Source organism: Hyperoodon ampullatus (assembly GCF_949752795.1).
Source record: "Hyperoodon ampullatus genome assembly, chromosome: 11".
In the NCBI taxonomy this organism is placed as follows: domain Eukaryota; kingdom Metazoa; phylum Chordata; class Mammalia; order Artiodactyla; family Ziphiidae; genus Hyperoodon; species Hyperoodon ampullatus.
Window position 1 is genome coordinate 28,194,890 of NC_136924.1, and position 27,961 is coordinate 28,222,850.

The 27,961-nt window shown below is 37.3% G+C and overlaps 1 protein-coding gene across 2 annotated transcripts in view; it reads left to right on the forward strand.

The window, feature by feature from the left end:
- Positions 1 to 12,299: 12,299 nt before the first annotated feature.
- Positions 12,300 to 27,961, forward strand: part of WASHC4 (WASH complex subunit 4) — a gene marked incomplete at its 5' end in the record, with an annotated part of 53,698 nt that continues 38,036 nt past the window's right edge. For both annotated transcript variants that reach the window (XM_079714402.1, XM_079714403.1), the window contains 13 exons: positions 12,300 to 12,360; positions 15,545 to 15,684; positions 16,627 to 16,680; positions 16,777 to 16,842; positions 17,808 to 17,853; positions 18,543 to 18,610; positions 21,845 to 21,927; positions 23,563 to 23,605; positions 24,059 to 24,162; positions 24,999 to 25,119; positions 26,550 to 26,673; positions 26,778 to 26,905; positions 27,737 to 27,897. In XM_079714402.1, coding sequence (XP_079570528.1) covers positions 12,300 to 12,360; positions 15,545 to 15,684; positions 16,627 to 16,680; positions 16,777 to 16,842; positions 17,808 to 17,853; positions 18,543 to 18,610; positions 21,845 to 21,927; positions 23,563 to 23,605; positions 24,059 to 24,162; positions 24,999 to 25,119; positions 26,550 to 26,673; positions 26,778 to 26,905; positions 27,737 to 27,897 — 1,199 coding nt within the window. The remainder of the gene's footprint in view (positions 12,361 to 15,544; positions 15,685 to 16,626; positions 16,681 to 16,776; positions 16,843 to 17,807; positions 17,854 to 18,542; positions 18,611 to 21,844; positions 21,928 to 23,562; positions 23,606 to 24,058; positions 24,163 to 24,998; positions 25,120 to 26,549; positions 26,674 to 26,777; positions 26,906 to 27,736; positions 27,898 to 27,961) is intronic.

Below are 27,961 nucleotides of genomic sequence, written 5' to 3' on the forward strand. Positions count from 1 at the left end.
TTGATGGTAACTGGGATAACCACTTTTAAACCTTTAATTAGAAGCAAAATACATTTTTTAAAGGAAATATCATGCAAAAGCCCAATACATTAAGAAGTAAAAGGCAGAGGCAAGGGGATCCTCTGAGGGAAGGAGAGCCCTTAACCCCCTGCTGTGACCTCCAAGGCACTTCCAGGAAGAGACTTTGTTAAGCTCATTTTTCTTTCTTTTTTTTTTTTTTTTTTTTTTTTTGTGGTACGCCGGCCTCTCCCGTTGTGGAGCACAGGCTCCGGACGCGCAGGCCCAGCGGCCATGGCTCACGGGCCCAGCCGCCCCGCGGCATGTGGGATCTTCCCAGACCGGGGCACAAACCCACGTCCCCCGCATTGGCAGGCGGACTCCCAACCACTGCGCCACCAGGGAAGCCCGTTAAGCTCATTTTGTAAGCCACTGGTCTACAAAGAGTATTCGCTGGAGTCAGGGGGAGTAGGCCAAGATGGAGAGGTGGTGTGGGGTCTCACAGGGCCTGTATACCATGCTAAGTAGGTGACGGAAAGCATTGAATCTTTTTCTTTCACTCATTACTAAATATTGTAAAATGCCAAAATGTATAAGAACAAAAACATCAAATCATCAATCCCACAGTTCAAGGATAACTACTCAACATCTGGGTCTTTTTCCTCACTGAAGCATAGTTAAGCAATGCAGGGAGGAAATTCCATTGCATTTTAGGAAAATGCTTTTCTTAACAGTATGGAAGGTGGTAAGTGACACAGGAGGCTGTTTAAGAGAAACTGTAATAGGCCAAACAAGTCATCCCCATTACAGTGGGAAGGACAGAAGGGATCAATTTGAAAGACATTGTTAAAGTCAGCTGAACCCTGTGACTGACGGAGGGAGGGAGAATGAGGGCTTCTGTGGGAAATGAAACCATTTACTAAGACATGGATTGCACACAGGATGAGAAGCAGGTTTTGGAGTGGAAGCTCATGAGTTCACTTGTAGGCGAATTGAATTGGATAAGATGCCTGTGGGAAGTTCCTGTGGAGCTATCTAGCTGACTACAGAAAAATCATGAGGGATACACCTAACACTATTGTGAATCTCAAACTTTGGTAATAGAGAAAACTTTCCCTCACACTCCTGAGGTTCTCCAAACCATATTCCTGCCAAGTGAATTTCTTGTTTAAATCATCACGCTTCAAACTGATCACCTTTCAAATTTCCCCCCCAGTTTTTTCTCTCTTTTGATAATCTTCATTTTGATTAGAGAAAACAGTTAATTGCATAATTCTTTTGAGAACCTGAAATAAATTATTAAATTCTTAGAAGCTCTTTTATCCTGGAGCCTAAACATAAGAAGCATCTAAATAATGAAATTGTTCTAAAAGGAATTTTGAAATGGTGATCTTTTAAAAAAAATCATCCTACTGTAATAATCAAATAATTATTTGCTCTAGTACCTGGCAAATAGTGACAGTGTGATCTGCTTGACTGCAAATGACCAAATGGCTGTTTAATGTAATGGCCATGTAATGCTTGTGCCTCCCGCCATCTAAGCCCACATCTTGGGATAACAGTACTCTGGTTTTCATGTGAGGATCTGTTTCCCCTCCTGTCTTAGGCCATGTGGTTTCTATGAAGTTACCTCTTCCCCTAAACCCCCTTGGAGCCAGGGGTGGAGCACATGATCTACACTAAGCCAATCAGGGCATCCCTCTCACCCTCTTAATTACAATGATTGGTTAAAAATGTGCAAAGTATCCTAGTAAGGCTAATCAAGGCCTACAAGACAATTCTGGGGCTTCTCTTTGAGCTATCAGTTAAGCATGCTCTTTATCTTTCCTTTGCTGGATGTGACATTGTGTTGATATGGGCCTGTAGTTGCCAAGGGGTAGCATATGCAACCTGAAGAATGTAGCAAAAACTGCAAGAGATGGAAGAGAAACAGTGAAAAGTCAAGACCTGACATCATTTGAATCCTAGAACCAGGTGCACAAGAAGGCCAGTCCCACCACTACGTTTTAAAATTAACATACAGTAAAATTGACTTTATTTTTGGTATACAGTTCTATAAGTTTTAGCATATGTATAGATTTTGTATAAGGAACACCACAATCAGGATACAGAATAGTTCCATTCCCCTAACACCGCTCCCCCAAATTCTTGCCCTATCCCTTTGTAGTCATGTCTACCAACCACCGCTGAACTCTGATAACCACTGACATGTTCTCTATCCCTGTTGTTTTACCTTTTCAAGAATGTCAAATAAATGGACTCATGTAGTATGTAAGTTATTAGACTGGTTTTCTTCATTCAGCATAATGTCCTTGAGATTCATGCTAATATTTAGAAATTTTCCATTGTGGTCAGAGAATATAACTGTAACATTTCAATCCATTTAAAGGTACTGAGACTTGTTTTATGGCCTAGTATGTGGCCTGTCTTGCTGGGTATTCCTTGTATACTTGAAAAAAATGTCTATTTTGCTATTTTGGGGTGAAATGTTTTATAAATACCAATTAAGAAGCTGGTTGAGAGTATTGTTCAGTTCTATATTCTGTCTACTTGTTATATCAAATACTGAGAGAGACATGTTAAAATTTCCAACTATAATTATTTTATTTATTTCTTCTTTCTAATTCTGTCAGATTTTAGTCAGTTAAAATTTACCACTTGTAAAAAAAAAAAGTAAGTTCATTGACATTCTGGATTCTGTTACATTCTTAAGAAAATTATTGTGGCTTTAGTTTAGAAAGAAGTAAATTTGCCTGGACTCAAACCCTGTAGAGTGTAGTAGCTTATATTTCTGCTTAGTTTTCCATTTAAACAAAGATTTGGCCAATGTTTTTGCTCAGATTATGGGGTTCACCCTCTTCGCTGTTCCCCTAATGATCAGTTTTCCCTTCTAAATGTCAAGCTACTGTCTCTGCTAGCCCTGTCTCTGCTCTCTGCTATCTTAAACCCACAGGTCTTCAGCTTTTGCTGCCTGAGGTGCACATCTGTTGGGGAATATATGTTGTCAGAGGGCAGCAAACACACCTCTCACCCAGTGCTATTGTTTTCCAAGGACTCCTGATTGCTATTGCAATATTTCAGCAGGTCCTGGGCATGTAGTTGAATGCAGCCAAGGATTTTGGCAGAGTTTTTACTCGGATTTTGGATCTTTTCTCTTCTGTGGGTCCTTTGTTTCAGGACTCCCTCCCAAGTTTCCAGGTTCTCTTCTAACAACCTTGAACTTAGTTTGCTACCACCTTGAGCCAATAAGACTTTAGTGTTGGGACTTCCCTGGTGGTGCAGTGGTTAAGAATCCTCCTGCCAATGCAGGGGACACGGGTTCGATCCCTTGTCCGGGAAGATCCCACATGCCGTGGAGCAGCTAAGCCCATGCACCACAACTACCGAGCCTGCGCTCTAGAGCCCGCGAGCCACAACTACTGAGCCCATGAGCCACAACTACTGAGCCTGCATGCCATAACTACTGAAGCCTGCGCACCTAGAGCCAATGCTCCATAACAAGAGGAGCCACCGCAACGAGAAGCCCGCGCACCACAAGGAAGAGTAGCCCCTGGTCGCCGCAGCTAGAGAAAGCCCGCGTGCAGCAACGAAGACCCAACGCAGCCAAAAATAAATAAATAAACATATATACATATTAAAAAAAAAAGACTGCAGTGTTTCACTCTTGTATTTGAAAGTGTGAGGGACACTGTCAGGTAAAAAGCCACAGATTCATAATTATCACCAGTTGCTGAGTAAATTCTGTGGTTTCTGCCTAAATTCATTGTCTTTCAGATCTTTAAAACGTTATCTTTATTATATTTTGTCTACTTTTCTTTGTTATTAGCTGCACGTGGGTTCACGTGACTGCTTTAGGCTGCCACCAGTGCCTCTTGAGAAGGACATAGAAGTATCTTTGCGGATTACTTTAATATGTTGATTATAAGATTTTTCTAAGGTAGTTATTTTTTTAATTAGGTTATTTCAACCCACTTTGTAAACTAAAACTTACGTAGAAAAACATATATATGTATGTGTGTATATGTATATTGTTCATTTTGCTCTTTTGGAGTTAAAACAAGGGTTGGCAAACTTTTTCTTAAAGGGCCAGATAGATATTTTAGGCTTGTGGGCCGTATGGTCACTGTTGCAACCACTCAACCCTGCCATTGTATTGTGAAGCAGCCATAGACAAAAATGCAAATAAAATGGGCATGATTGTGTTCCAAAAAAAACTTTATTTACAAAAGCAGATAGTGGATCTGCTGACTGTACTTTGCCAATCCCTAACTAAAATTGTCTTAATAATATATCTTATCAGACAACTGGGCTCTTTGGAAGATTTTAGTCACTATAGTATATCAAACAGAGAAGGTCCTGATTAAATACTGGCGGAAGAAGTGACTATTTAAAAAGCCACTTTATTAAGTGATTTTTTTCCACTTATACATTCTTTAACCAACAATGCCACCTCCTAAGAGGAAATAATTTTCCTGTAAAATGAATATTATAGAGCAATTGAAAAAATAATTATTGGTTTATTCTTTCAACAAATATATATAAATATATATAGTATACCAAGCAGTATACTTGGCATTGAACTGTATCAAAGAGACATGGATGTTTATAGAGTTTATAATCTAGTGGGAGAGATAAGCAATGATTAAGCAAGTAACCCCCAAATAAACGATCCAAAGTTTTGATGAGAGCTACAAAGGAAAAAGTATACAGTGAATTTCATATAATAGAAGTACCTATTTGGGCTTGTGTAGTCAGGGACGTCCTCACTAAGGAAGTGATATTTAATCTGAGATATCAAAGATAACTGGAAGATAGCCAGTGGGGGGTAGAACTTTCCAGGCAAAAAGAGGGCACAGTATGTGTACAGGCCTTCATGTGAACAAGAGCTCAGTTTGTTGGAGGAACTAAAAGACCAATGTGGCTGGATCATAATGAGTGAAAAAGAAAGAGCCTGAAGAGGATGCTGGTGAGGTAGACAGGTTTTTCCTATAGATGCTGTATTTTATTGTAGGCACAATTGGAAGCCACTGATAGTTTTTTAAACAAAGGAGTAGAATACTCTGATTATATTTTAAAAATCAAGCTCTGACTACTAAGTCAAGAATTAGTTAGAGGGGGAAAAGAATGGAAACAGGGAAGTAAGCAACTTTATTAAAAACAAAAATAGAAAAGCCTTCATGGCTTCTGGCTATGACTGCCTAGCTTATGTCAGAACAACCCTCTTGCTGAGAACAACTAGAAGAGCTGGTAAAATATATTTTAAAATCTTTCTGGGGGGAGAATTTTTAACTGTGGTAAAAAGCACATAACATAAAATTTACGTTTTTAAGTGTACAGTTTAGCAGTGTTAACTACATTCGCATTGCTGTGTAACAGATCTCTAAAATTTTTTCATCTTGCAAAGCTGAAACTCTATACTCCATAGCACAACTCCCCATTTTCTCCTTTCCTCAGCCCCTGGCAACCACCATTCTACTTCCTTTTCCATGATTTCGACTACTCTAGATATCTCATATAGGTAGAATCATATAGTATTTGTCCTTCTGTTATTTGCTTATTTCACTCAGCATAATGTCCTCAAGGCTCATCCACTGTTGTAGCATGTGGCAAAATTTCCCTCTTTTAATTTATATTTATTTATTTATTTTGGACTGTGTTGGGTCTTTGTTGCTGCGCGTGGGCTTTCTCTAGTTGCGGAGAGCGGGGGCTACTCTTTCTATGCGGTGCATGGGCTTCTCATTGCGGCGGCTTCTCTTGTTGCGGAGCATGGGCTCTAGGTGTGCAGGCTTCAGTAGTTGTGGCGTGCGGGCTCAGTAGCTGTGGCTTGTGGGCTCTAGAGCACAGGCTCAGTAGTTGTGGCGCACGGGCTTAGTTGCTCTGCGGCATGTGGGATCTTCCAGGACCAGGGATTGAACCCGTGTCCCCTGCATTGGCAGGCAGATTCTTAACAACTGTGCCACCAGGGAAGTCCCTTTTTTAAAAGCTGAATAGTATTCCATTGTACGTGTGTACCACATTTTCTTTATCCATTTATCTGTAGATAGACATTTGGGCAGCTTCATCTCTTGGCTATTGTGAATAATGTGTGCTGAACATGGGTGTGCAAATATCTCTTCAAAATCTTGCTTTCAATTCTTTTTGATATATAGCCAGAAATGGATTATATGGTAATTCTAATTTTAGTTTTTTAAAGGAACCTCCATAACGCTTTCCATAGAGGCTGCACCATCTTACATTCCCTCCAGCAGTTTATAAGGATTCCAATATCTCCACATTCTCATCAACACTTGTTATTTTCTGTGTGTTTATTTAAATTTTTGTATAGTTGCCATCCTAATGAATGTAAGGTGATACCTAATTGTGGTTTTGATTTACACTGCTCTAATGATTAGTGATGTTGAGCATCTTTTCACATGCTTGTTGGCCATTTGTGTACCTTTTTTGTGAAGTGCTTATTCAGATCTTTTGCCTATTTTTTAATCCGATTACTTTTTTTTTAATGGTAGAATGGTAGCAGCTCTTTGTATATACTGGATATTAACCCCTTATCAGATAGATGATTTGCAATTATTTTCTCCCACTCCATAAGTTGCCTTTTAACTCTGTTGATCATTTCCTTTAACGTGCAGAGGCTTTTAAGTTTGGTGTAGTGTCTCATCTGTCCATTTTTGCTTTTGTCGCTAAAAATCTTTTTGAAGGCATTGGAGACCTAGGTAGGTGAGGATTTGAGAAATAGAGATTCAGGAGAGAAGGTCCAGAGAGGTGAACCTCAAGGCATTTGCTGATTTGTAAGTACCAGAAAGCAGCAACTGTGAGGTTGAAAAGCTGAGCAGAGGTTTGGCAGGACTTGCCCAGCACCCCTGCAGAGCTACATCCTAGGACTAAGATGATACAGAAATAGACCAGCCCTCACAAAGACAAAAACGCAGCTTGGAATCAGAACAGTCCTAGACTGGGTTAAAGTAGTCTGCCCCTATTCTAATAACCTTCCAGAAGAGATAGTAATCCGCTCTGGAGGAAGATAACACCATCCAGATCCTCAACTTATCTCAGTAATTTTTCGTACTTAAAGACCAGGATGCACTAAAAAATTTATCAGGCTTATCAGGAAACAAGACCAAATGGTGGAAAACCAAGAGGTGGAAAAAAAAGCCCCACACACATACCAAACAACATAGTAGAGACATACAGATAAATCCAGATATTAGAATTATCAGAAAAGATGTACAATAGACTTCCAAATATGTCTGTGTCCTAATTTCCAAACCTATGTTTATGATAACCTATGATTATGTTACTTTACCTGTTTAAAGGGACTCTGTGGATGTGATTAAGTTAAGGTTCTTGAGAAAGGGAGATTATCGTGGATTGTCTGGATGGGCCCAGTGTAATTGCAAGGGTCCTTTTTTTTTTTTTTTTTTGCGGTACGCGGGCCTCTCACTGTTGTGGCCTCTCCTGTTGCGGAGCACAGGCTCCGGACGCGCAGGCCTAGCGGCCATGGCTCACGGGCCCAGCCGCTCCGCGGCATGTGGGATCCTCCCGGACCGGGGCACCGAACCCGTTTCCCCCGCATCGGCAGGCGGACTCTCAACCACTGCGCCACCAGGGAAGCCCCTGCAAGGGTCCTTTTAAGAGGAAGTCAGGACAATCAGTGTCACTAGTAGATGTGATAGCAGAAGCTAGAGACTGGAATAATGCATGGAAGCCAAAAAAGGCAGGAAAGTGGATTCTCCCCTCAGTGTCTCCAGGAGGGACCAGCCTGGCCAAGACCTTGATTTTAGCATGGTGAGATTCATGTCGGACTTCTGATCTCCCCAACTGTAAGATAATAAATCTGTGCTGTTTTAAGCCACTGAGTTTGTGGCAATTTGTTACAGCCATAATAGGAAAATAGTACATAACCTAACAGGGGATACAGTTACACAAACATACAATTTCAAAGTAAATACTATGGAGGCACAGGGCTGGAGTGCTTAGTGCAATCCGGGATTCACAGAATCAGGTATGATGGTAACCTACATGATCCCATAATCGTTGGTCATCCATGAGTATAGGAATCCAAAAACCCAGCTGAATGGCAGATTTTTGGAATAATCAGGAGGCTGAAACAAAACTTCATTGTATCTCTAATTAAGAAGTTTGATTTGATGAACATAGTACTCTGCATTCAATATTTAAAGAACACCTCTTTTTTTTCAGGCTCACATCCGTTTTCTCATTTCACCACTTATTAGGCTACAAATTAGGATATAAAGGAAGTCTCATAATATTTGAAAGAATCGATATCACACAGACCATCATCTCTGACCATATGAACTTGAGTTAGATATCAATTTTGAATGATAAATCAAAAATCCCCATGCATTTGGAAATTGAAAAACACATTCAAAAGCACAATAAAAATAATTACCGTGTCAAAGAAAAAAATTTAATGAATATTGAACTTAATAAAAATGTCCAGATGGTAGTGAGCTAGAAAGCTCTAGGAGACGTCTGTAGGATGATGAAATTAATGGAGCACCTCAGGCATCTGAACATCCTGAGAGGATATTTAGACAATTGGTGAAGACTTTCAGGTTGAATTGGTAAAAACAAAACTAAGCAAACAACATTAAAAAAAACCCAAAATAATTATTCCAGGAAAAACAAAAAGCTTTGCATGGAAAAAATATCATAGTCTACTACATGGTTCAACTATGAGTTGCGTTAATAGAGTCATAACACTGAATATTGATCTACCAAAATTATTATATAACTGTATTGGAAAAAGGGTGGGATGGCAGAGATATGGATGGTGGGGTGAGAGGATAAAGATAGTTACATCCTCATCTCCCATAGTGGGAAGACAATATATAATTCCCAAAGTTGAAAATTAAAGAATATTGTCATCATGCTATTTAGAGAAATGGAAGTAAGTATTAAAATAATCAACTAAAAGAGATAGAAGTGGTTGCCTTTGGGGACAGGAAAATGGGGGAGGGGATGGGTGAGACTTTGCTGTTTTTCACAACAGACTTTGTATAACTGTATGATTCTAGACCAGGGGTTGGCAAATCTTTTCTGTAAAGGACTAGACAAGTAAACATTCTAGGCTTTGCAGGCCATATGGTCTCTGTTGCAGATTGGAAAAAAGCCTTGTATTCCATCCTATGAAGTGTAAACTCCATGCCAAGGACAATGGAATTCATTGATGGACTTAAAGTGGGGCATTCCCTGATCAGATAGGTTTTGAGAAACTTCACTCAGTGGTGTGGACAATGCAAAGAAAAGATCTGTCATGATAGGTTTAGGAAGACTCAGACTCCTGTCCAGGTGAGAGATTATTTTGTAAAGAGATATATGAATTACCATATTAGGTATCTTTTTGACAGATACACATAGGACTCTGACAAATTACTAAGAGAAATGCCTTTAGTGAATTATTACCATAGATTTTCTATTGTAGGAAACATACTTTAAATGTATATTAAGAAACAAGTTCACCAAGACCTTAGCACTGTTTTATACACACACACACACACACACACACACACTCACTATGTTTTGGTACAGAATAAACTGGTACTTAAGTTGTGGGTATAAGGGTTAAAGGCAAGGTGCCAGAAGGCAGGCACATTCTGAAGGCAACTGTTCTAAAGTTCTTTGAAGCTCTCAAAATAGCACAATACTTCCCCTTCTAGTTCCAAGCTTGCCTTTCAGAAAGTACTGTTAAGAATGAAGAAAAGTAGAAAGAAGGATATTTAAGTTTTCAAAATGATTATTTGCCTTTGATAGCCTAGGCCTGGGAAATATAGAACATCTATTGTAATAAATAACTTTCAGATAGCACATTTCAGTTTATAGTGAATGTGCTTTATTTATTTATTTAGGATGTGGACTGTTTTTAATATTTATTTTTATTATTTATTTATTTAGGCTGCGCTGGGTCTTAGCTGCAGCACATGGGATCTCCGTTGCGGCATGTGGGATCTTTAGCTGCAACATGCGAATTCTTCAATGAGGCATGCATGTGGGATCTAGTTCCCCAACCAGGGTTTGAACCCAGGCCCCCCACGGAGTCTTACCCACTGGACCACCAGGGAAGTCCCTGAATGTGCTTTAGATTTAGTATCTAACTTGTAATTCTCTAATAAAATTGTAAATTCTAGGCATGGAATTTGATTTAAAGATATGTAACCTCAAGACAGGCAATCCCTGACATGTCCACATTGCTATATTTAAAATGGATAACCAACTGAGGACCTACTGTATGGCACAGGGGACTCTGCTCAATAATATGTAATGGCCTAGATGGGAAAAGAATTAGAAAAAGAACAGATACCTGTATATGTGTAACTGAGTCACTTTGCTGTATACCTGCAACTATCACAACATTGTTACTCAACTATACTCCAATATAAAATAAAAAGTTAAAAAAAATACAGGCAATCCCTGAGATTTCTTTTAAAATTAAGGATATGATGAGTCAGAACAGCAAACATTTCTATAGTATGTGGCTGGCATTGCTCTATGCCTCTTACATGTATGAACTAAATTAGTCCTCATAACAATCCTATGAGGAGTTTACTATTATTATTCCCACTTTACAAATGAGGAAATTGAAGCAGAGGTTAAATTACTTGGCCCAAAACCACATGGCTAGTAAGTGGCAGAGCTATGATTTGGACCTACACAATTTGACTGTAGAAACTTGTGTTTTTGATTATTACATGACACTGCCTCTTGCACTGATTTAATAGATTAGTGGATATGCAGATTCAAATTGCTCTGACCTGTAATTTCAATGTATCATAATGAGCTATTGGGAGATTAATTACAGTGATTAACACAAATGTGAAGAATACAGCGAAGTCAAACTCATGATCACACATAAGTAAAAGGAAAAATGTCTGCCAACTGTGAGGCACTGATGTTACCTGTCATTTTCAAGTTTCCTTTCTTTTTTCCTTTCTAAAATGCCCACTAAGACTGCAAGCACCATAGGGGTGGGATCCATCTTTCTTGTCTGTTTTTTCATAATAATCTCTGCATCTAGCATGGTACCTGGTACCTAGTGGGCACTCAAATATTTGACCTACTGCAGATTCAAGGGCCTCAGGGAATGCTCTTCAAGAGGCCGTTTACTAGCTTTGATTAAGTTAGTTATTTTTGGTCCTTTTTAAGACTACAGAAGACCTTCATAAATTCTCACTGTTAAAGATTTAAAAACATGTAAGTAGACACAATAAAACTTGAAAATTCACTTTCTAATCACCAACACATACTCTTTTCCAGTTGACAACTGTCCTGTTTGGTGTGATCTGAGTTCTCTTTCTATGCATCTACATGCACACATGCCAGTACACGTTTATATAAAAATACAAATGTAATCACAAATACACATTTTTCTCCTGTCAGTTTCTCATGTCTCTATAAACCTACTTCATTTCTTTTAACAGTTATCTAGCATTTCGTATTATGGACATATTAAACTTTATGTAATTACTCCCTATTCATGGACGTTTACCTGGATTCTTACTAGTATCTATTAAAAACCATGCAGCAATGAACACTGCTGTGCAAATACCTGTAAACATGTAGCCTTACTGGGTAACACAGATCCTTGTTCACCGAAAAGCCAGTTAGCAGGTAGGCGGCTTTTAGAACCCACTTAAACAGCGCTTCTTCTTTCCCCCTGCTTTTTTAAGAAGAGGTGGGTAGAGAGCCGGTGAGCGCAAGATTAGCAGAGAAGTAAAATTCCTCGCTTAAGGTGTTCGTAAAGTAACTCCTCCTCTTGCACACGGCTTTTTTTCTCAAGAACAATCTGCATAGGGAGTGCAGAACAAGAGGTCGGACGGTGACGACCGGGAATACGTGGGATAAACGGGCTTCTGGGAAGAAGCGCCTGGACGGCGACGTCCTAGAGGACCGCGTCTGCTGAGCCCCGATCCCATCAATTTTGTCCTTTTTAGGCTAGACTGAGGGAGCACTTCTCCTAGTATTAAAAATGGCCCGAAGACAGCACAGCGAAATTGAAGGTATTGATGTGGCGTGAAAAGTGAACTGAACGGTGGCAAGGCCCAAACAGGAACGGGAGGACACCGCGAGGACCACCGCCGGCGCCGCGGCAGCCTCCTCGAGCCACCACTGAGGACTCGCTTTCCCAGCGGCCCCCGCGACCCGCAGGGGCAACGAGCCCGGCAGGCCCTCGCGAGCGGGGGCGGGACTGAAGCCGGAAGTCACGTGCTGTTACAGCCGCCCGGGTGAGGCCGCCGTCGTCGCCAAGGCTGGTTGGGGCTGTGACTGTGGGAGGCACCGGAGTGATGGCGGTGGAGACTCTGTCCCCGGACTGGGAGTTCGACCGCGTTGACGACGGCTCACAGAGTAAGGGAGCGGCAGGCAAGGGTTGCGGGTGGACGCTCCCCGGCCCGCCTCAGCCCCGGCAGCGCTCCTGCGGGAGGGCTCTGCGTCGCTGTCGGCGCGCAGCCGTCCGCTTCGGGACATTTTCTGCGCCTAGGGGTGTGAGAGGGACGCGCTCGCGAACCTAACTTTCTGGGTTGGGATCCCCGGCGATGCTGGGTCAGGCCCGGCCACGGCTCGGCCTTCGGGGCGGTGACTGTCCTGGGGAGCCCTCTGTGGCCCGGGGGGCGCGGCGTCCACTTCGTGCAGCCGGGGGCTCGGGCGGGGCGCGCCCGGGATGGCCCGCATCCCGGGGAGCGGAGGCTGCCTTGTCTCTGGCCGCCCGGGGCTTTCGCCAGATCCTCAGAGCGTGCAGTTGTAGGTGAGGCTGAGGTTCGGGTTCCTGTTTCGGTTTCCTGTCTTTCTTCGTTTTCCTCCCAAACCAACTTTTGGAAGTTTGAGTGTTTTTACCTTCATATTCATATGCTTATCTTCGCTAGAAGATAGCGAAAAAGAACTCATTTCGCGGTAAAAAAACATAAACACGTGAGTGTCAAGTTTATCTCTTCCCATGCCTTTTATTTACGTTAAGTGGTATTTTTCAAAAGTGATGTCCTGTAGTTTCCTGCGCACCTAAAAAGGTTTCAGAAATTACAGCAAATCTGCTTCCGATTTTACGTAATAAAATTGGATTGTCTCATTTTAACCTAGCAAATTCAGTTCCACGCAGCAAAATTTAGAGGCCAAACTATTTCAGTGAAACTTTACCTAAGATGAATGCAAATTGGTGATCTGTTTTTTATCTTTGGTGATATGAATCTGTGTAGGTGATATGAGAGATTGGAACATACTGCTTGTGAATTTGTTTTTTTAATGTAGTTTTCTCAAAAGGTGAATGTAATTTTTAAAAATTAGGCATAGGGCTTCCCTGGAGGTGCAGTGGTTAAGAATCTGCCTGCCAATGCAGGGGACACGGGTTCCATCCCTGGTCTGGGAAGATCCCACATGCCGCAGAGCAACTAAGCCCGTGCGCCACAACTACTGAGCCTGCGCTCTAGAGCCCGCGAGCCACAACTACTGAAGCCTGCATGCCACAACTGTTGAAGCCCGCGTGCCTAGAGCCCATGCTCTGTAGCAAGAGAAGCCACTGCAATGAGAAGCCCACACACCGCAACGAAGTAAGAGTAGCCCCTGGCTTGCTGCAACTAGAGAAAGCTTGCGCGCAGCAACAAAGACCCAATGCAGCCAAAAATAATAAATAAAATAAATTTATTTTAAAAAATTACGTGTAAATTTTGCATAATTTTACAAAAGTCAGGCACATTAGATGTAATTAGGTTTTATTAACCTCTCAAAGAAGCATGAGCTTAATTCAGGATGGTTAGCAGTTTTTCACAAAACATTCCATAAGTTATAAGCTCCTATGCAGCATGAAAAAATGGACCTAGTGGTATTGAATCTTTCAACTTGTTTACAGAGAAGATAACTGTATTTACTGTTAAAGTGAACTGCACCTTGTCATGTATGAAGTTTTATGGACAGAGGTTCCCTACTTTAGTATCTGCAAAATATTGGAATGAAAATATGTTTTGGGTTTGAAAAATGGTTCAATCAGAATGATCTGATTCACTCAAAAGACTTTTTCCACATGCCAGGAACTGTGGTAGGTATTAGGGATACAAAGATAAAACAAGGAATTAAGTCTGTTGGAAGAGATAAGCATGTAAATAGTTTTTGCATTTTTTACTCTTGAAGAATCATTATGGAGTTCTTATTTCAAATCTTTTTATTTTAACTTTTACCAATTTAAAAATTTATCAGCAAGGAATGTTAATGTTATTACAGGTTTTCTCTTGCCTGCTACTTTATGAATTCCCAAACAGACTAAATGAATAATTCATTGGCATGTTTTTCTAGCATTGCCATTAAGAACTCATTTGCTGTTTAAACGCAGCTTTGGTCATTTCCTATGAAAATTAGACATGTACTTGGGATTTCGAGAATCTTAATGCAGTTTTTAAAATTTAAGCTGTAGGGAAGAGAGAACCTCTCTTCTCTGTGCCTGGTTTTCATTAATTTTTGGAATATGAATCATATCTAGACAAATTGTTTTCCAGAATTGAATTGCCTAGATTAATACTATAATGAGATGGGAACATTGATGAACGAATTGATTCACCTGATTTGGAGCATTAGTTGCAAAATAGGGGAGAATGTGAAGCTAGGTCTTTATCCTTAATGAGTTAGAACATACCTTATCTTAGAGTTGCTTGGCATTGATAATTTGAGGAGAGAAAATTTTTACTTTTTTTAAGAAGACAGCGATTGAATAAAGTAATTCACATCAATAAAAGAAACTGAGTTGAAGTTGAATTTGCTGCCTTTGGAATGAATAATGGATTCTTGTGTTTAATAAGGTGGAATATTTACTGTCATTAACTTTGCTGAGTAGGCAAACTTTTATTGTCCAGTTTATTCCAGTGAGTTCCTAGAGTCATCTATTAATGTGTAAATTCTGTAAATATCAGCACAGTATTCTGTACTCATTGTCCTTTAGTGGCTTTTCCAATTCTATTATCATAGTTAAATAATTAAAACAAAATATCTTGGTAAATTTGAGGCATTACAGGAATAATATGATGAAGCAGGTCTAAAACCATTTAAAAAACAATATTTAGGTGTATTTTTAGACGTAGTTTACTGTGTAATTAAGCATTACATTTTAAAATTTGACTTCTATGACAACACAGATTTTTGCACCTAAATCAGGTCATGATTTTTTTTTTTTTTTTTTTTGCACAAAAAGGTTGTTTATGACTAAAACATAGAATCAGGACATTGAGTTGTCTAAGGCATTATTCACATTTTTTAGATTTTGGAGTAAACGGTATAGTAACTTTTTCATAGTATTTTAAAGTTGCAGTTTTAAGATGATATATCTAAATGGTAACATCTACTGTTTTTTTACAATTATCGTATCTATTTGGAAAAGATTGAAAGTTCAATTATTGTTTAACATTAAAACTTTATTTTCAAGAAGTTCAGACATTCCGAAGTGATACATTAACAATGCTTAGTATCTACTTTGCTGTGACTTGAGATTATTTGAAGTAAATGTCTTGTAATTCATTACTTATACTTATTACAAACTTTTAAAATTTAAATTTAGAAATTCATGCTGAAGTCCAGCTTAAGAATTATGGGAAATTTCTTGAGGAGTATACCTCTCAATTGAGAAGAATTGAGGACGCACTGGATGATTCAATTGGAGATGTTTGGGATTTCAATCTTGATCCTATAGCACTAAAGGTTTGATTTTGTTTTATTTTTTAATTTATGTATACTTTTTAAGGACATACTGTATCTTGAAAACAGTTTTCAAAATTGGGATATGTATTTTTATTGTTTGGAATCTAAAATAACTAAAATAAACTTGGAGAAAAATGGTTAATTTCCTTTCCTCTAAGCCATGCATGTGTTTTTGTTTTTGTTTTCCTTTTTAAAGAATGACACAAACTCAGAAGTCTTTAGTGTCAAAGAATGACACGAACTCCAACTCTTTGAGCTAACTTGTTTTTCATTATCAAGAAAATGAAGAGGATTGGAATAGCATATTGAAGCTTTAGTTGTTTTTTTTATTGAGGTTATTTTACATACAGTGAGATGCATAGATTTAAAATACTGTTCAGTGAATTTTACCAAACACCTATTCCCATGTATCTCATATCCCAATCAAGATACTGAATATTTCTATGATTTCCCAAAAGCTCCCTTATGCTATTTAGGGGACCTTAATATGGGAGTGATTTTTTTAAGATATAAAATAAGTCACTCCTGCTCTGTTCCATTTTGAGGTAGTTCTGTTTTGTTTTATCTTTGAAACTGTTGGCGCGTAAGTAATAGCTGACATTTATTGAGTACTTATGTGCTAGACGCTGTCCTAAGTCACATGTTGACTTACTTTAATAACAGCTTTCCTGAGATGTAATCCGTATATCGTACAATTCTTTGGTTTTTACTGTATTCATAGAATTGTGCCACCATCACCAGAGTCAATTTTAGAACATTTTCACTAGCCCAAAAAGAAATCCCGTAGCCATTAGCAGTCACTGCCCATCTGGTGTGGTGCTAGTGCTGAGTACAGGGTTGAACACAAGTTTTCATAGAAGAGAGATAGTCTCAGTTTGTGTACTTAGAATTTTCATGATTTTTTTCAAATTAAAAAAAATTTATTTTCCTTTGTTTCTACAGCTTTTGCCTTATGAACAGTCTTCCCTTTTGGAACTCATAAAGACTGAAAACAAGGTACAGATTCCTAAACCTAAAAATCTATTTTTAAAATGCTTTAGTTATCTGCTATAATTTACTTTTTTCCTTTTGTGTTTTTACTCATGAAACTAGGTCTTAAACAAAGTCATCACTGTTTATGCTGCACTTTGTTGTGAAATCAAGAAATTAAAATATGAGGTAATTATTTGTACTCTTAAGACATTAAAACATGATTTAAAAGCAAATATGTGCTTATATGTGTACAGTGTGCATAAATATTTAGTGAATGTTGAATGAACTGTATATGTATAATAGTAGTAATAATGAGTACCATTCACTGGGTGTTTACTGTGTACCAAACACCATGCTAACCCCGTTAATGCTAATAACCACCCAGGAGGTACGTGAGGAATAGATGAGGAAACCGAAGCTAAAAGAGTGTCACTCACCTAACATTTTACTGGTAATAATGGTTTGAGTCTGGGTCTGCATTCCTTCTGTGTTACTTGTCATATATAATGGCTTTCTGGATATAACTGATTTTTTTTTTTTTTTGGCGGTAAGCGGGCCTCTCACTGTTGTGGCCTCTCCCGTTGCGGAGCACAGGCTCTGGACGCGCAGGCTCAGGGGCCATGGCTCACGGGCCTAGCCGCTCCACTGCATGTGGGATCTTCCCGGACCGGGGCACGAACCCATATCCCCTGCATCAGCAGGCGGATTCTCAACCACTGCGCCACCAGGGAAGCCCTGATTTTTTTTTTAAAGCTTTGAATTTTTAATATGTTCTGTGTTTCCTCACCCATGAGCCATTAAAACTCTGGTAGAAGATGGTAAACTTTATCTTTTTTTCTTTACCTTTTTGATACTATGTGGTTGCTTTTTCTCTCCTGAACTAGTGGGAGGATGTGGGAAATTACAGAGTGGTCAGATAAGACAAAGTAAAGCCTAAAGAAATCAAGAAATAAGGTTGAGTATCAGTAATATCTTTGGTACTCTAAAGATAAATTACATTTACCTATATTGCAAGCAGTTTTTGAATTTAAGTGAATTTATGTGTGTGATGTAGTCATCTGCTTACTATTCAATAGGGATAACTAAGAGAGCTTAGGAATTTAAAAACAAAATAGCAACCTTATAAAATTATTTTAATTTTTTTTAAACAGGCTGAAACTAAATTTTATAATGGTCTCTTGTTTTATGGAGAAGGAGGTAAGTTTTAAAATTTCACATTGTAATGTTGTGATGCTTTTTTTGCGATTGAAATGAACAAAAAGTTAACTGGCAATTCTAGGACTGTCATGATCATGTGAAGTATTAGTGTGAGAAAATAAACATTCAGATTTTTTGTCGGTTTATATTTTTGTTTGGTAAACAGGTAAAAAAACCTCAGTGATGAAGCAGCAGCAAATTCTGTATGAATTTATTTTGATATTTTTATAAATTACAAAGCACTGTAGCTAGATGAGGATTTTCCTTGAATTCATTAAATAGTGAAACAGATGGTTACTTTTTTTTTTTTTTTTTTTTTGCGGTACGCGGGCCTCTCACTGTTGTGGCCTCTCCCGTTGCAGAGCACAGGCTCCGGACGCGCAGGCCCAGTGGCCATGGCTCACGGGCCCAGCCGCTCCGCGGCATGTGGGATCTTCCCAGACCAGGGCATGAACCCGTGTCCCCTGCCTCGGCAGGCGGACTCGCAACCACTGCGCCACCAGGGAAGCCCCCAGATGGTTACTTTTAATTGTGTGATTAATGATTGTTTCATTTTTCTCTTCAGTGTAAAAATTCTGTTTTCAATACTATGCAGATTAGAAGATGTCCTAATGAATAAAAATCACAATTTTTCTTTTGGTGTTGATTAAAATAAAAAATTGAAATATTCTTCATGTTGCCTTTTAAAGCTACAGATTCCAGCATGGTGGAAGGTGATTGCCAAATTCAAATGGGGAGATTTATTTCATTCTTACAGGTAAATGGTTTTTACTTTTTATTGAGCCTTTTCTTTGAAAAGTTTGAGTAAATCACACATAATCAGAAAAGAGTTATGAAACCTTCAGATGCTAAGAACGTGTACTGTGAGGGTAAGGTACTTAGTTGGCAATGGATTAAATTGATAGTTAAGGAGATTGTAATTCCTGGAAGATTTTCATAGCATTTTTAGTAAGGTAAGCTATCAAAATAAGTTTCTTTGTATAATTTCATTTATGGACAGTTTATCACCATGCCTTTTAAAATAATTTAAATTTTGTACCTGATAGGAAAAGATACTTTATGTTCGAAAAAGTTGTTAATGGAGATCATTAAGCTGTTATGTGAGCAATGATGAGGTTTAAAAGCAGCAGCACATGATGCTTCTAACCAGATGTTTCAGTTTAGATATGCTTTTCATCACTGCAAAGTTTTAGTTATTCTAGGTCGTTTGGTTTATCAAAAGAATGAAATAACTTGTTTCTCTGTTATAAAAGCAATGCTTATATAATACGACAAAGGCAAAAATTGGAGATAAGGAAACAGTACTCATAATCTCACTTACCTTCTGGTTGTTGGATATAAGATTTGATATATTTTATTGAATCAAGCATGCTACAATATTCAAATCTTTTATATCTTTACTACTTTTTTTGGTCTTCTTACCTAACTGAGAGCATTTTGTTGAAATTATCCTCTATGATGGTATGTGTCAGTCAGGGTTCAGTCCAGAAAACAGATCACATGAGGTATTTCAAAAGGGGAGATTTAATAGAGCTACCATATGATCGAGCAATGCCACTCCTGGGCATATATTCTGAAAGACAAAAACTCTAATTTAGAAAGATACATGCACCTCAGTGATACAGCATTATTTATAATTGCCAAGATATGAAAGCAACCTAAGTGTCCATCAACAGGTGAATGGATAAAGAAGATGTGGTACATATATACAAAAATGGAATATTACTCATCCATAGAAAAGAGTGAAATAATGCCATTTGCAGCAACAGAGCTGGACCTAGAGATTTTCATACTAAGTGAAGTAAGTCAGACAGAGAGAGGCAAATGTTATGTGATATCACTTATATGTGGAACCTAAAAAATAATACAAATGAATTTGTTTACAAAACTGAAACAATCTCACAAACATAGAAAACAAACTTATGGTTACCAAAGGGGGAAGGCAGTGGGGAGCGATAAATTAGGAGCTTGGGATTAACAGATACACAATACTATACATAAAATAGGTAAACAACAAGGATTTACTGTATAGCACAGGGAACTATACTCAGTCTTTTGTAATAACCTATAATGGAAGAGAATCTGAAAAAAAGTATATAATTGAATCACTTTGCTGTACATCTGAAACTAACAGTATTATAAATCAACGATACTTCAATTAAAGAAAGAAAGAGAAAAAAATAGAGGAGATTTAATATAGAGAATTGGTTCCATAAGAATTGGAGGGCTGAAAGAAAAAACAGTGAGGTAAGCCAGAGGAAGCAGATATCACCTCTACATCTAGGGTAAAAAAGGGAAAAGGTTCAGGTTGCCAGAGTCTGGGAGCTGTAGGAGGAGGAGCCCTAGGGAATTAGTATCATACCTCTGAGGAAGCAGTGCTGCCTGGTTGCTGCTGGTAGAGTTTAAAATTGAAGATTGGTTCTGTAGTGCTGAAAGAAGCAGGAGCCTGGGGCAAGCTACCATTGCTGGGGTGAACTGCTCCTGCCTGGATTATGTTGATAAAAACAGCAAGAAATAGGAAGGATGTCCATTTCCTGCCTTCTAGTCTGCTTTTAATGCCACCTGTTGGCAGAACCTAACAGGAAGCCTGCTGGGCAGGAGTCTAAGAAATGTTAATTTACAAGGTTGAAGTGAATGTGTCAGTTTCTCTAGTTTTGTCAAATTTTGCATTTCTTACTTTGAGGATGTTTTATTCAGTGCATACAAGTTTATAATTGTTCATAATTACCAGTAAATGGAATCTTTTATTGTGTGGTGACCTCCTTAAGCTGTGATAATAATTATGTATATAATATATAATTACATATATGGTCATTAGCTATAGTGATGCTAATAAAATCTATTTGATATTAATATCATGGCCCCAGCTCTGTTTTAGTTAGCATTTTCTTTTTTTAAATTCTTTTTATTCTTTCAGCCTTTCAGTGTCATTATGTTTTAGCTGTGTTTCTTTAAAACTGCATCTATCTGGATTTTGCTTTTTTATACAATCTGAAAATTTCTGTGTTTTAATTGGTTAATTCTGTTTCTATTTGTCTTATATAAATAATGTATTATGTATCTGGACTTATTTCTGCCTTTGTGTTTTGTGCTTTCTATTTGTCCTGCATTTTCTGTTCTTTCCTCTGCTTTTATTAGACTTTTTAGAAGTTTAATAAGAAATGTAAAACTAGAGCTGTTTAAATAAAATTGAAATGTATTATTTTCACTTTCAAAAAATTTAAATTGTGGATCTAACAGCTGCATATGATTCCATTTTTAAACATTCAACAAATGTTTTATGAGCCTAGCATATGTTAGAAACTGTTCTTGGTGCTTGGGATACAGCAGTGCACAAAACCAACAGAAATTTCTGCCCTCATAGAGCTTACAGTTTAGAGCAGCCATAGGTTTAATTAGGTTCTAAATATTTTAGGATAGATGTGAGTTAACTATTTAATGACAAACATATTCCTGGGATAATTAATATTTCACTTGATGTGTGCCAAGCCTGTTTATAGATAAGGTTCAAGGTAATAAACATTTGAAGTTATTTCAGAGTGATTTCTGAAGACCCCTTCCCCTCATTGTCATACTTTCTAAACTGGCAGCTTCTGAGCTTCTTCATTCATTCAGATGTTCACTCATTTATTCATTTAATAGGCAGACATTTATTGAGAAGCAATTGAGGGTTAGCCACCATACTGGGCAGTGGCCGTTCAAGGAAGGAATAAGACAGTCTCTGTCAGTTAGGAATTATATGAGTAATGAAAACAAGACTTAAAATAGAAGGATGAGTGAAATGCTGTAGGGGCAAAGAGGTAGAAATAACGTTGGGAGGTGAATTAAGAACTGATTGCTTGAAGGATGCTTGAAGTTGTCTTTCTGCAGATTAACTGGAGATTTTTAGTAGAAAACTATTTTGCTTTTGTTTAGCATTGTTACCATAAAATTCAGTCAGAAATAGTGACATTTACTCAACTTGTAACATATACTCAACTTGTCATTTCAGGAACTGTCTTGTTTTGTTACGAGGTGCTATGAAGTGGTGATGAATGTAGTCCATCAGTTGGCTGCCCTCTATATCAGTAACAAGTAATGGATTTTAGAAATGTTTTTACATTTTTAATAGAGATGCAGGAAATGTTTTTCTTAAACTAGCTAAATATCTGAAAGTTTTTCGTTTGTTCACTCACTTATTCACTCATTCCTTCATTCACTTATTCAGCGTTCTTTGAACACTCATGATGTTTTAAACACTACTTGATGTGTGTAATCCATAGGTTAGTAAGACAGTTTCTGCCATGGTGAATGAGCCCATTATCTGTCTGAACGAGAACACTGACAGAATAATCTTAAAGAAATCTGATTGTATAGAAAAGGCTAATACAGAATTAGTATATGTACCAAGTTCTCTCTACTTATTTCCTCTTTCCTTTACACTGAATTAAAGGAAATCCAAGGTCCTTGGATTAGAATCATGTGACACTTTTCTTAAACTGTAGAATCTTGGGGAGTGGGGCTAGGTAATTACCCTGAAAAATTTTTGTGAGTAATTCTAATACTCTTCCAAGTTTGGGGACCACTGCCCTAAATCAAGAAAAAGACCAAATTTTCATAGAGCCCTTAGTATTCTTAACCACCACAAAGTAATATCTTGCATTTGATTAAAACTGTATACTTAAAATTTTTCCCATTTACTACTTAATTATAATGTTACAAAACTTTGTTTAGATATATGACTAGGGATTCTCAATTATGAGAAGAGAGATAACTGAAGCCCAAAGGAATTATTTGCCAAGATTCCATAGCAAGTTAGGTACTGCTCTTTTGGTCACCAGTCCATTCATTGTTGTTCTTACTATACCATGCTGCATCTCAACTCTCTTTATAAAGTGAAAGACTGTGTTAACTGTTTCTCATTCTCATGTTTTTCCAGTCAGTTATTTATTTTATGTTCTGTGCTCTCACTGAAGTTCTCCTCATGGCAGAAGCGAATGAGAGCACAGCTCCCCCAACCCCTGCTGTACTTGGTGTGTAATTCAAAGAGACTCCCCACTACCACACTGCTGCCCTTGAAAGAGGAAATTTGTCTGAATTTTGTGTTTAATTTTTAAAATATTCTATCTTGTGGGATATTTATATATGCTTTGATATACAAGTATTAATTTATTTACTGTTGAGTAGATTGACTCTCTAGGAAGTAAAATTGAATTATCCTGGGGCTTTTGACTTTGGTATAATCCCATTTGTATGCATTGTTTTTTCAGTAGGAATGAGAATGCTAGCAATAAATCCAACTGAACAGAGGTCTAGTTCCCAAATGCCAGTTTGGGTGGGATAACAAAGATTCTAGTTGAAAATCGAGAAGTTCTGATAGTTTAGAAAGAAATAAATACCAGTTTTGTTATTTCTTTAGCTCCATCCCAAGTTAGATCCTTTAGGTTTGAATGGCTAAGGTTATTCATGGGCTGCATATTGACACATACCTACCCACTGAGGAGTTGGGTGTAGGCAAGGAGAGCCCAGACTCTGTACAAGTTATCTGCTTGGGAAAGTGGAACACAATAATAATTCTTTGGGTCGTGTAAATTTTAGTGACTAAAGCCTAAATAAAAATAAATACATATTAAAATTCCAAGAGCTTCTGCTGTTACGTGTTTTCCTTAAACATGAACTGTGACAAAAAAGGAGATTTTTTTTTTTAACTTGGGTGTTATTTTATTACAGGATTGCACCCAAAATTATAGAGACAACTGGAGTTCATTTTCAGGTAAAAGTAATTTAACTTGACCTGTAAAATTGTAATTTTTAGTATATTTTACTTTGGAGTTTGTATGATTGGGGAGTACAACAATTATTGCAAGGCTGTTAAAGGAGTTCTTTTTTTTTTTTTTTTGCATTTGTTCTCTTTCATCTGTGAAGTTGATGAGGCATTACTGACCCACTATCAGTGTAACTCTTCCTAGTATTGGCCCAATGCAGACTCTCCAAGTGGTCTCTTCAGAGAATCTACAGTATCACGATTAAGGATGAAATATTGGGTGAAGGGTTTCCCAATTTAAGGCTGATGGTTCCATCTGGGGATTAACAGTTTCATCTGTAGTTTAATTTACCCACTGCTTTAATCTAGTAATTAGCCCAAGTGTGTTTAACTTAAAAAATCCACATGAAGCTTAACTTCTAACTAGTGATTAAATGATAATCATTTAAGGTTTTTTGACAGACTATGTATGAGCACTTGGGAGAGCTGCTAACAGTTCTGCTTACCCTGGATGAAATTATTGATAATCATATCACATTGAAAGACCACTGGACTATGTACAAAAGGTGAGCCAATTACAATGTTTAAAATACTCTCTTTGTATAGGTAGTGTATTAGTAAAAAATAAATAAACATAAATAGTACAGATCCGTTAGGAGACCTGAAGATCTGTATTTAGAAGGATCTCATGTCAGATTTTCTTTGAAGACAGTAACCATTCTTTTAATTTCAGGTAGACTTTTTGAGAGTATGATATACTTGTATAAAGCATCCTAATTCTTAAAGTGTAGTTGTTAATTTGACTATCTTAGGACTCAGATTCCTTTTTTCCTTGTTCTGTACGAATGATAGTTGTTTATTCTCAGCTTGGTTTTATTTTGTTTTATACTCCAGAACTTTTTAAAGTCAAGGCATTTTGTTTTATTCAATTTATAAGCATTCACTAAATGTCTTATCTAGAGAGCACCAGATACCTGAATTTAAGATGATATAAAAAGGTATGGGGCTTCCCTGGTGGCGCAGTGGTTGAGAGTCCGCCTGCCGATGCAGGGGACACGGGTTCGTGCCCCGGTCTGGGAAGATCCCACATGCCGCGGAGCGGCTAGGCCCGTGAGCCATGGCCGCTGAGCCTGCGCGTCCGGAGCCTGTGCTCTACAGGGGGAGAGGCCACAACAGTGAGAGGCCCGCCTACCGAAAAAAAAAAAAAAAAAAAAAAAAAAAAAAAAAAAAAAAAAAAAAGGTATGATTAGAAAATTAAATATGTTAGGATTGTTTTTGTTCAAATTTTCCAATGTGTAGAGCCAAACAAGTGATACAAATATAAAACTTTGATTTCTGGGAATATTTTTAATACAAGAATTTGTTAGGCAAATCAAAGGTCTTTCTCCTACTTTTCTACAAGGTTACTGAAATCTGTCCATCACAACCCTTCAAAATTTGGAATTCAGGAAGAAAAACTAAAGCCATTTGAAAAGTTCTTGCTGAAGCTAGAAGGGCAGTTACTTGATGGAATGATATTTCAGGTATGAGCACTGTATCAGGCTATAATAAATGGGCTTATATTAGTAGACCCATCTCAGAATTGTAGTGGGTCACTTTTATAGCATATTGTTGTGACTATTTTTCTTTAAAAGTGCTTAGGCTTAAAACATGGTTAATGTACTAAAATATAGTTATATCAGTATCTAGTAGCAAATGAAATTAATAGTATACTGGTTGTATTTGTTATAAGGGTTTTTTAAATTATGTAAAAGGATAAAACTGTTCAAGGGTTAGTATCTGAGTAGTTGTGTCAAGCATTTTGTTTGTTGTTGACCTCTAGATTTAGGTTTGTAAGACAGCCTTTTATAAGTCTGTTTTATTTTCCTACTCAGGGAATATAATTTGCACCTGTACAATCCAGGTTGCTTCTAACCACATGTGGCTGTTTAAATGTAAATTAATTAAAAAAAAATAAAAATTCATTTCCTCTGCTACACTAGCAACATGTCAAATTCTTAATAGCTGCATGTAATCTCATTGTCACACTGTGCACCTTAAACTTATATGCCAGTGATATCTCAGTAAAACTGGGAGAAAAGCCAGCTGTGGCTAACAATCATATCAGACAGCACAGATATAAAACATTTTCATCATCACAGAAAGTTCTGTTGGATGGCACAGCTTTGGGTAGTATCCACCAGAAATTGCATTACAGTACCCTTGAACAATACGGGTTTGAACTGCACAGGTCCACTTACATATGTATATTTTTCAATAGTAAACGCTATAGTATTACACAGTCCACGGTTGGCTGAATGCAAGTGTGCGGAGGAACCGTGGATGCAGAGGGCCAGCTCTAAATTATACGGGGATTAACCCCCACTTGTTCAAGGGTCAACTGTATGTTCCATTTAAAATCTGCTTCAAGGTTACCTTTAATTTATATTTTAGATGATCACAATTTTTACAGAATGGTCACAACTCTTGTTTATACCAATTTAACTGTTAATCTGTTAATTTCAGAAGAATTTTTTTGTTGATTCTTTTTCCAGGAGCCATTTCTACACATAATGTAATAAAGTGATAGGAAAGTAATTGTAAACAGAAAAAATAAAGTCTCCTCTTAAAAGTGCAAATTAAAATAATAAAGCATGCTTTCCCATGCTTCATCAGATACACCTTCTATACATCAGCAAGCATCACTTGTGTGTATCTCTTCATATAGAATTATAGATTTTGGTTCAGTTTTATTACTTTCACATAAGGGGTACTCAAATATATAAGTTCATATACATTTCCCATTCAGAAGGCTTTAGATATTAGGTTAAGGTTAAAAACCTGAGCCTCAGTGTTAGTAAAATCAAAATGATGAATGTAGGAGTTTATCATTCTATATTTAAATCTGTTTAATAGCATATTAAGTCATAATAGCTTATGAGAGTGTAAATTTCTCTAAATGTTTCCTGTCTAGGCCTGTATAGAACAGCAGTTTGATTCTCTCAATGGAGGAGTATCTGTGTCAAAAAATAGCACTTTTGCTGAAGAATTTGCACACAGTATTCGCTCAATTTTTGCAAATGTAGAAGCCAAACTTGGTAATGTAACATGCATTTTTTGGTTTTCATTTAAAAGTTTTCATTTCCTTTAAAACAGAATTTTAAGTATATTCTGTTTTTCTCTCATGTTATTGTTTTATAAGGAGAACCTTCTGAAATTGACCAGAGAGACAAGTATGTAGGAATTTGTGGACTCTTTGTATTGCACTTTCAAATTTTTCGAACTGTTGATAAAAAGTTTTATAAGTCTTTATTGGACATTTGTAAGAAGGTAAGAACTTGGAACTTCTATTTTTTTCAATTTGAATAGATGGAAAAGATTTTGGATAAAATTGGGTATTTTAAAATGTATTTATTCTTGCTTACAAAAATAATAATTTTTGTAATATTTTGTAATAATAATTACAAAAATAATATCATAATATTCATTTAAAAAAATCTAAGCATTCCAGAAATAAGTAACATAGTAAATGAAAATACCCCATAATTCCACATTGTATAAATACATATTAGTGGATGCTTTTCCACATTTTTTCCTATGCATTAACTTGCTATTACTACTTTTTTCTCTTTCTTTTCCTTTGCTTTCTCTTCTTGCCACCCATTCTCATTATTGAAGTAGGAAAAAATTTAAAACATTTTTTTCTTAGTCTTTGCTGTTTCCATGATGTGGCACCTGTTTTCAAAATTGAAAATTTAGATGGTTTATAGAATCAAGTGATATGTGACCATGAGAACCCAGCCATCTTGGATATTTATTTTGTATTTTTTCACTAAAATAGAGTGAAAGTAAAGGTCATGAAGACTCAAGTTTCTGTGTAATTTTTGCATATTTTTATTCATCTGAAAATCTGTGAGTGTGTGTGTGTGTGTGTGTTGTTTAATATTTAGGCAGAATAAAATTAGTGTCATGCTCCACACCAGATATAGGAATGCCTTTACTCTGTGCCACATTAACATAATTTGTCTCATTAATGAGTATCTTTTTATCATTATTTTTCTTGAAATAGGTTGTCTTCCATTGCATGTTGTAGGATTATTAAACAGTTTGTTGTTTAACCTGCATTTAATGATTTCCCTCCTCTTTCATTTCCTGTTTCAGGTACCAGCCATCACTCTGACTGCTAATATTATTTGGTTTCCTGACAATTTTTTGATCCAGAAAATACCAGCAGCTGCCAAACTTCTGGATAGAAAAAGTCTTCAAGCCATTAAAATATACAGAGATACTTTCCTACAGCAGAAAGCTCAGTCACTTACCAAGTAGGTTTTATAAGTACCCATAATGTAAATATTTAGATATTTTATATTTTCAAATCTTATACTG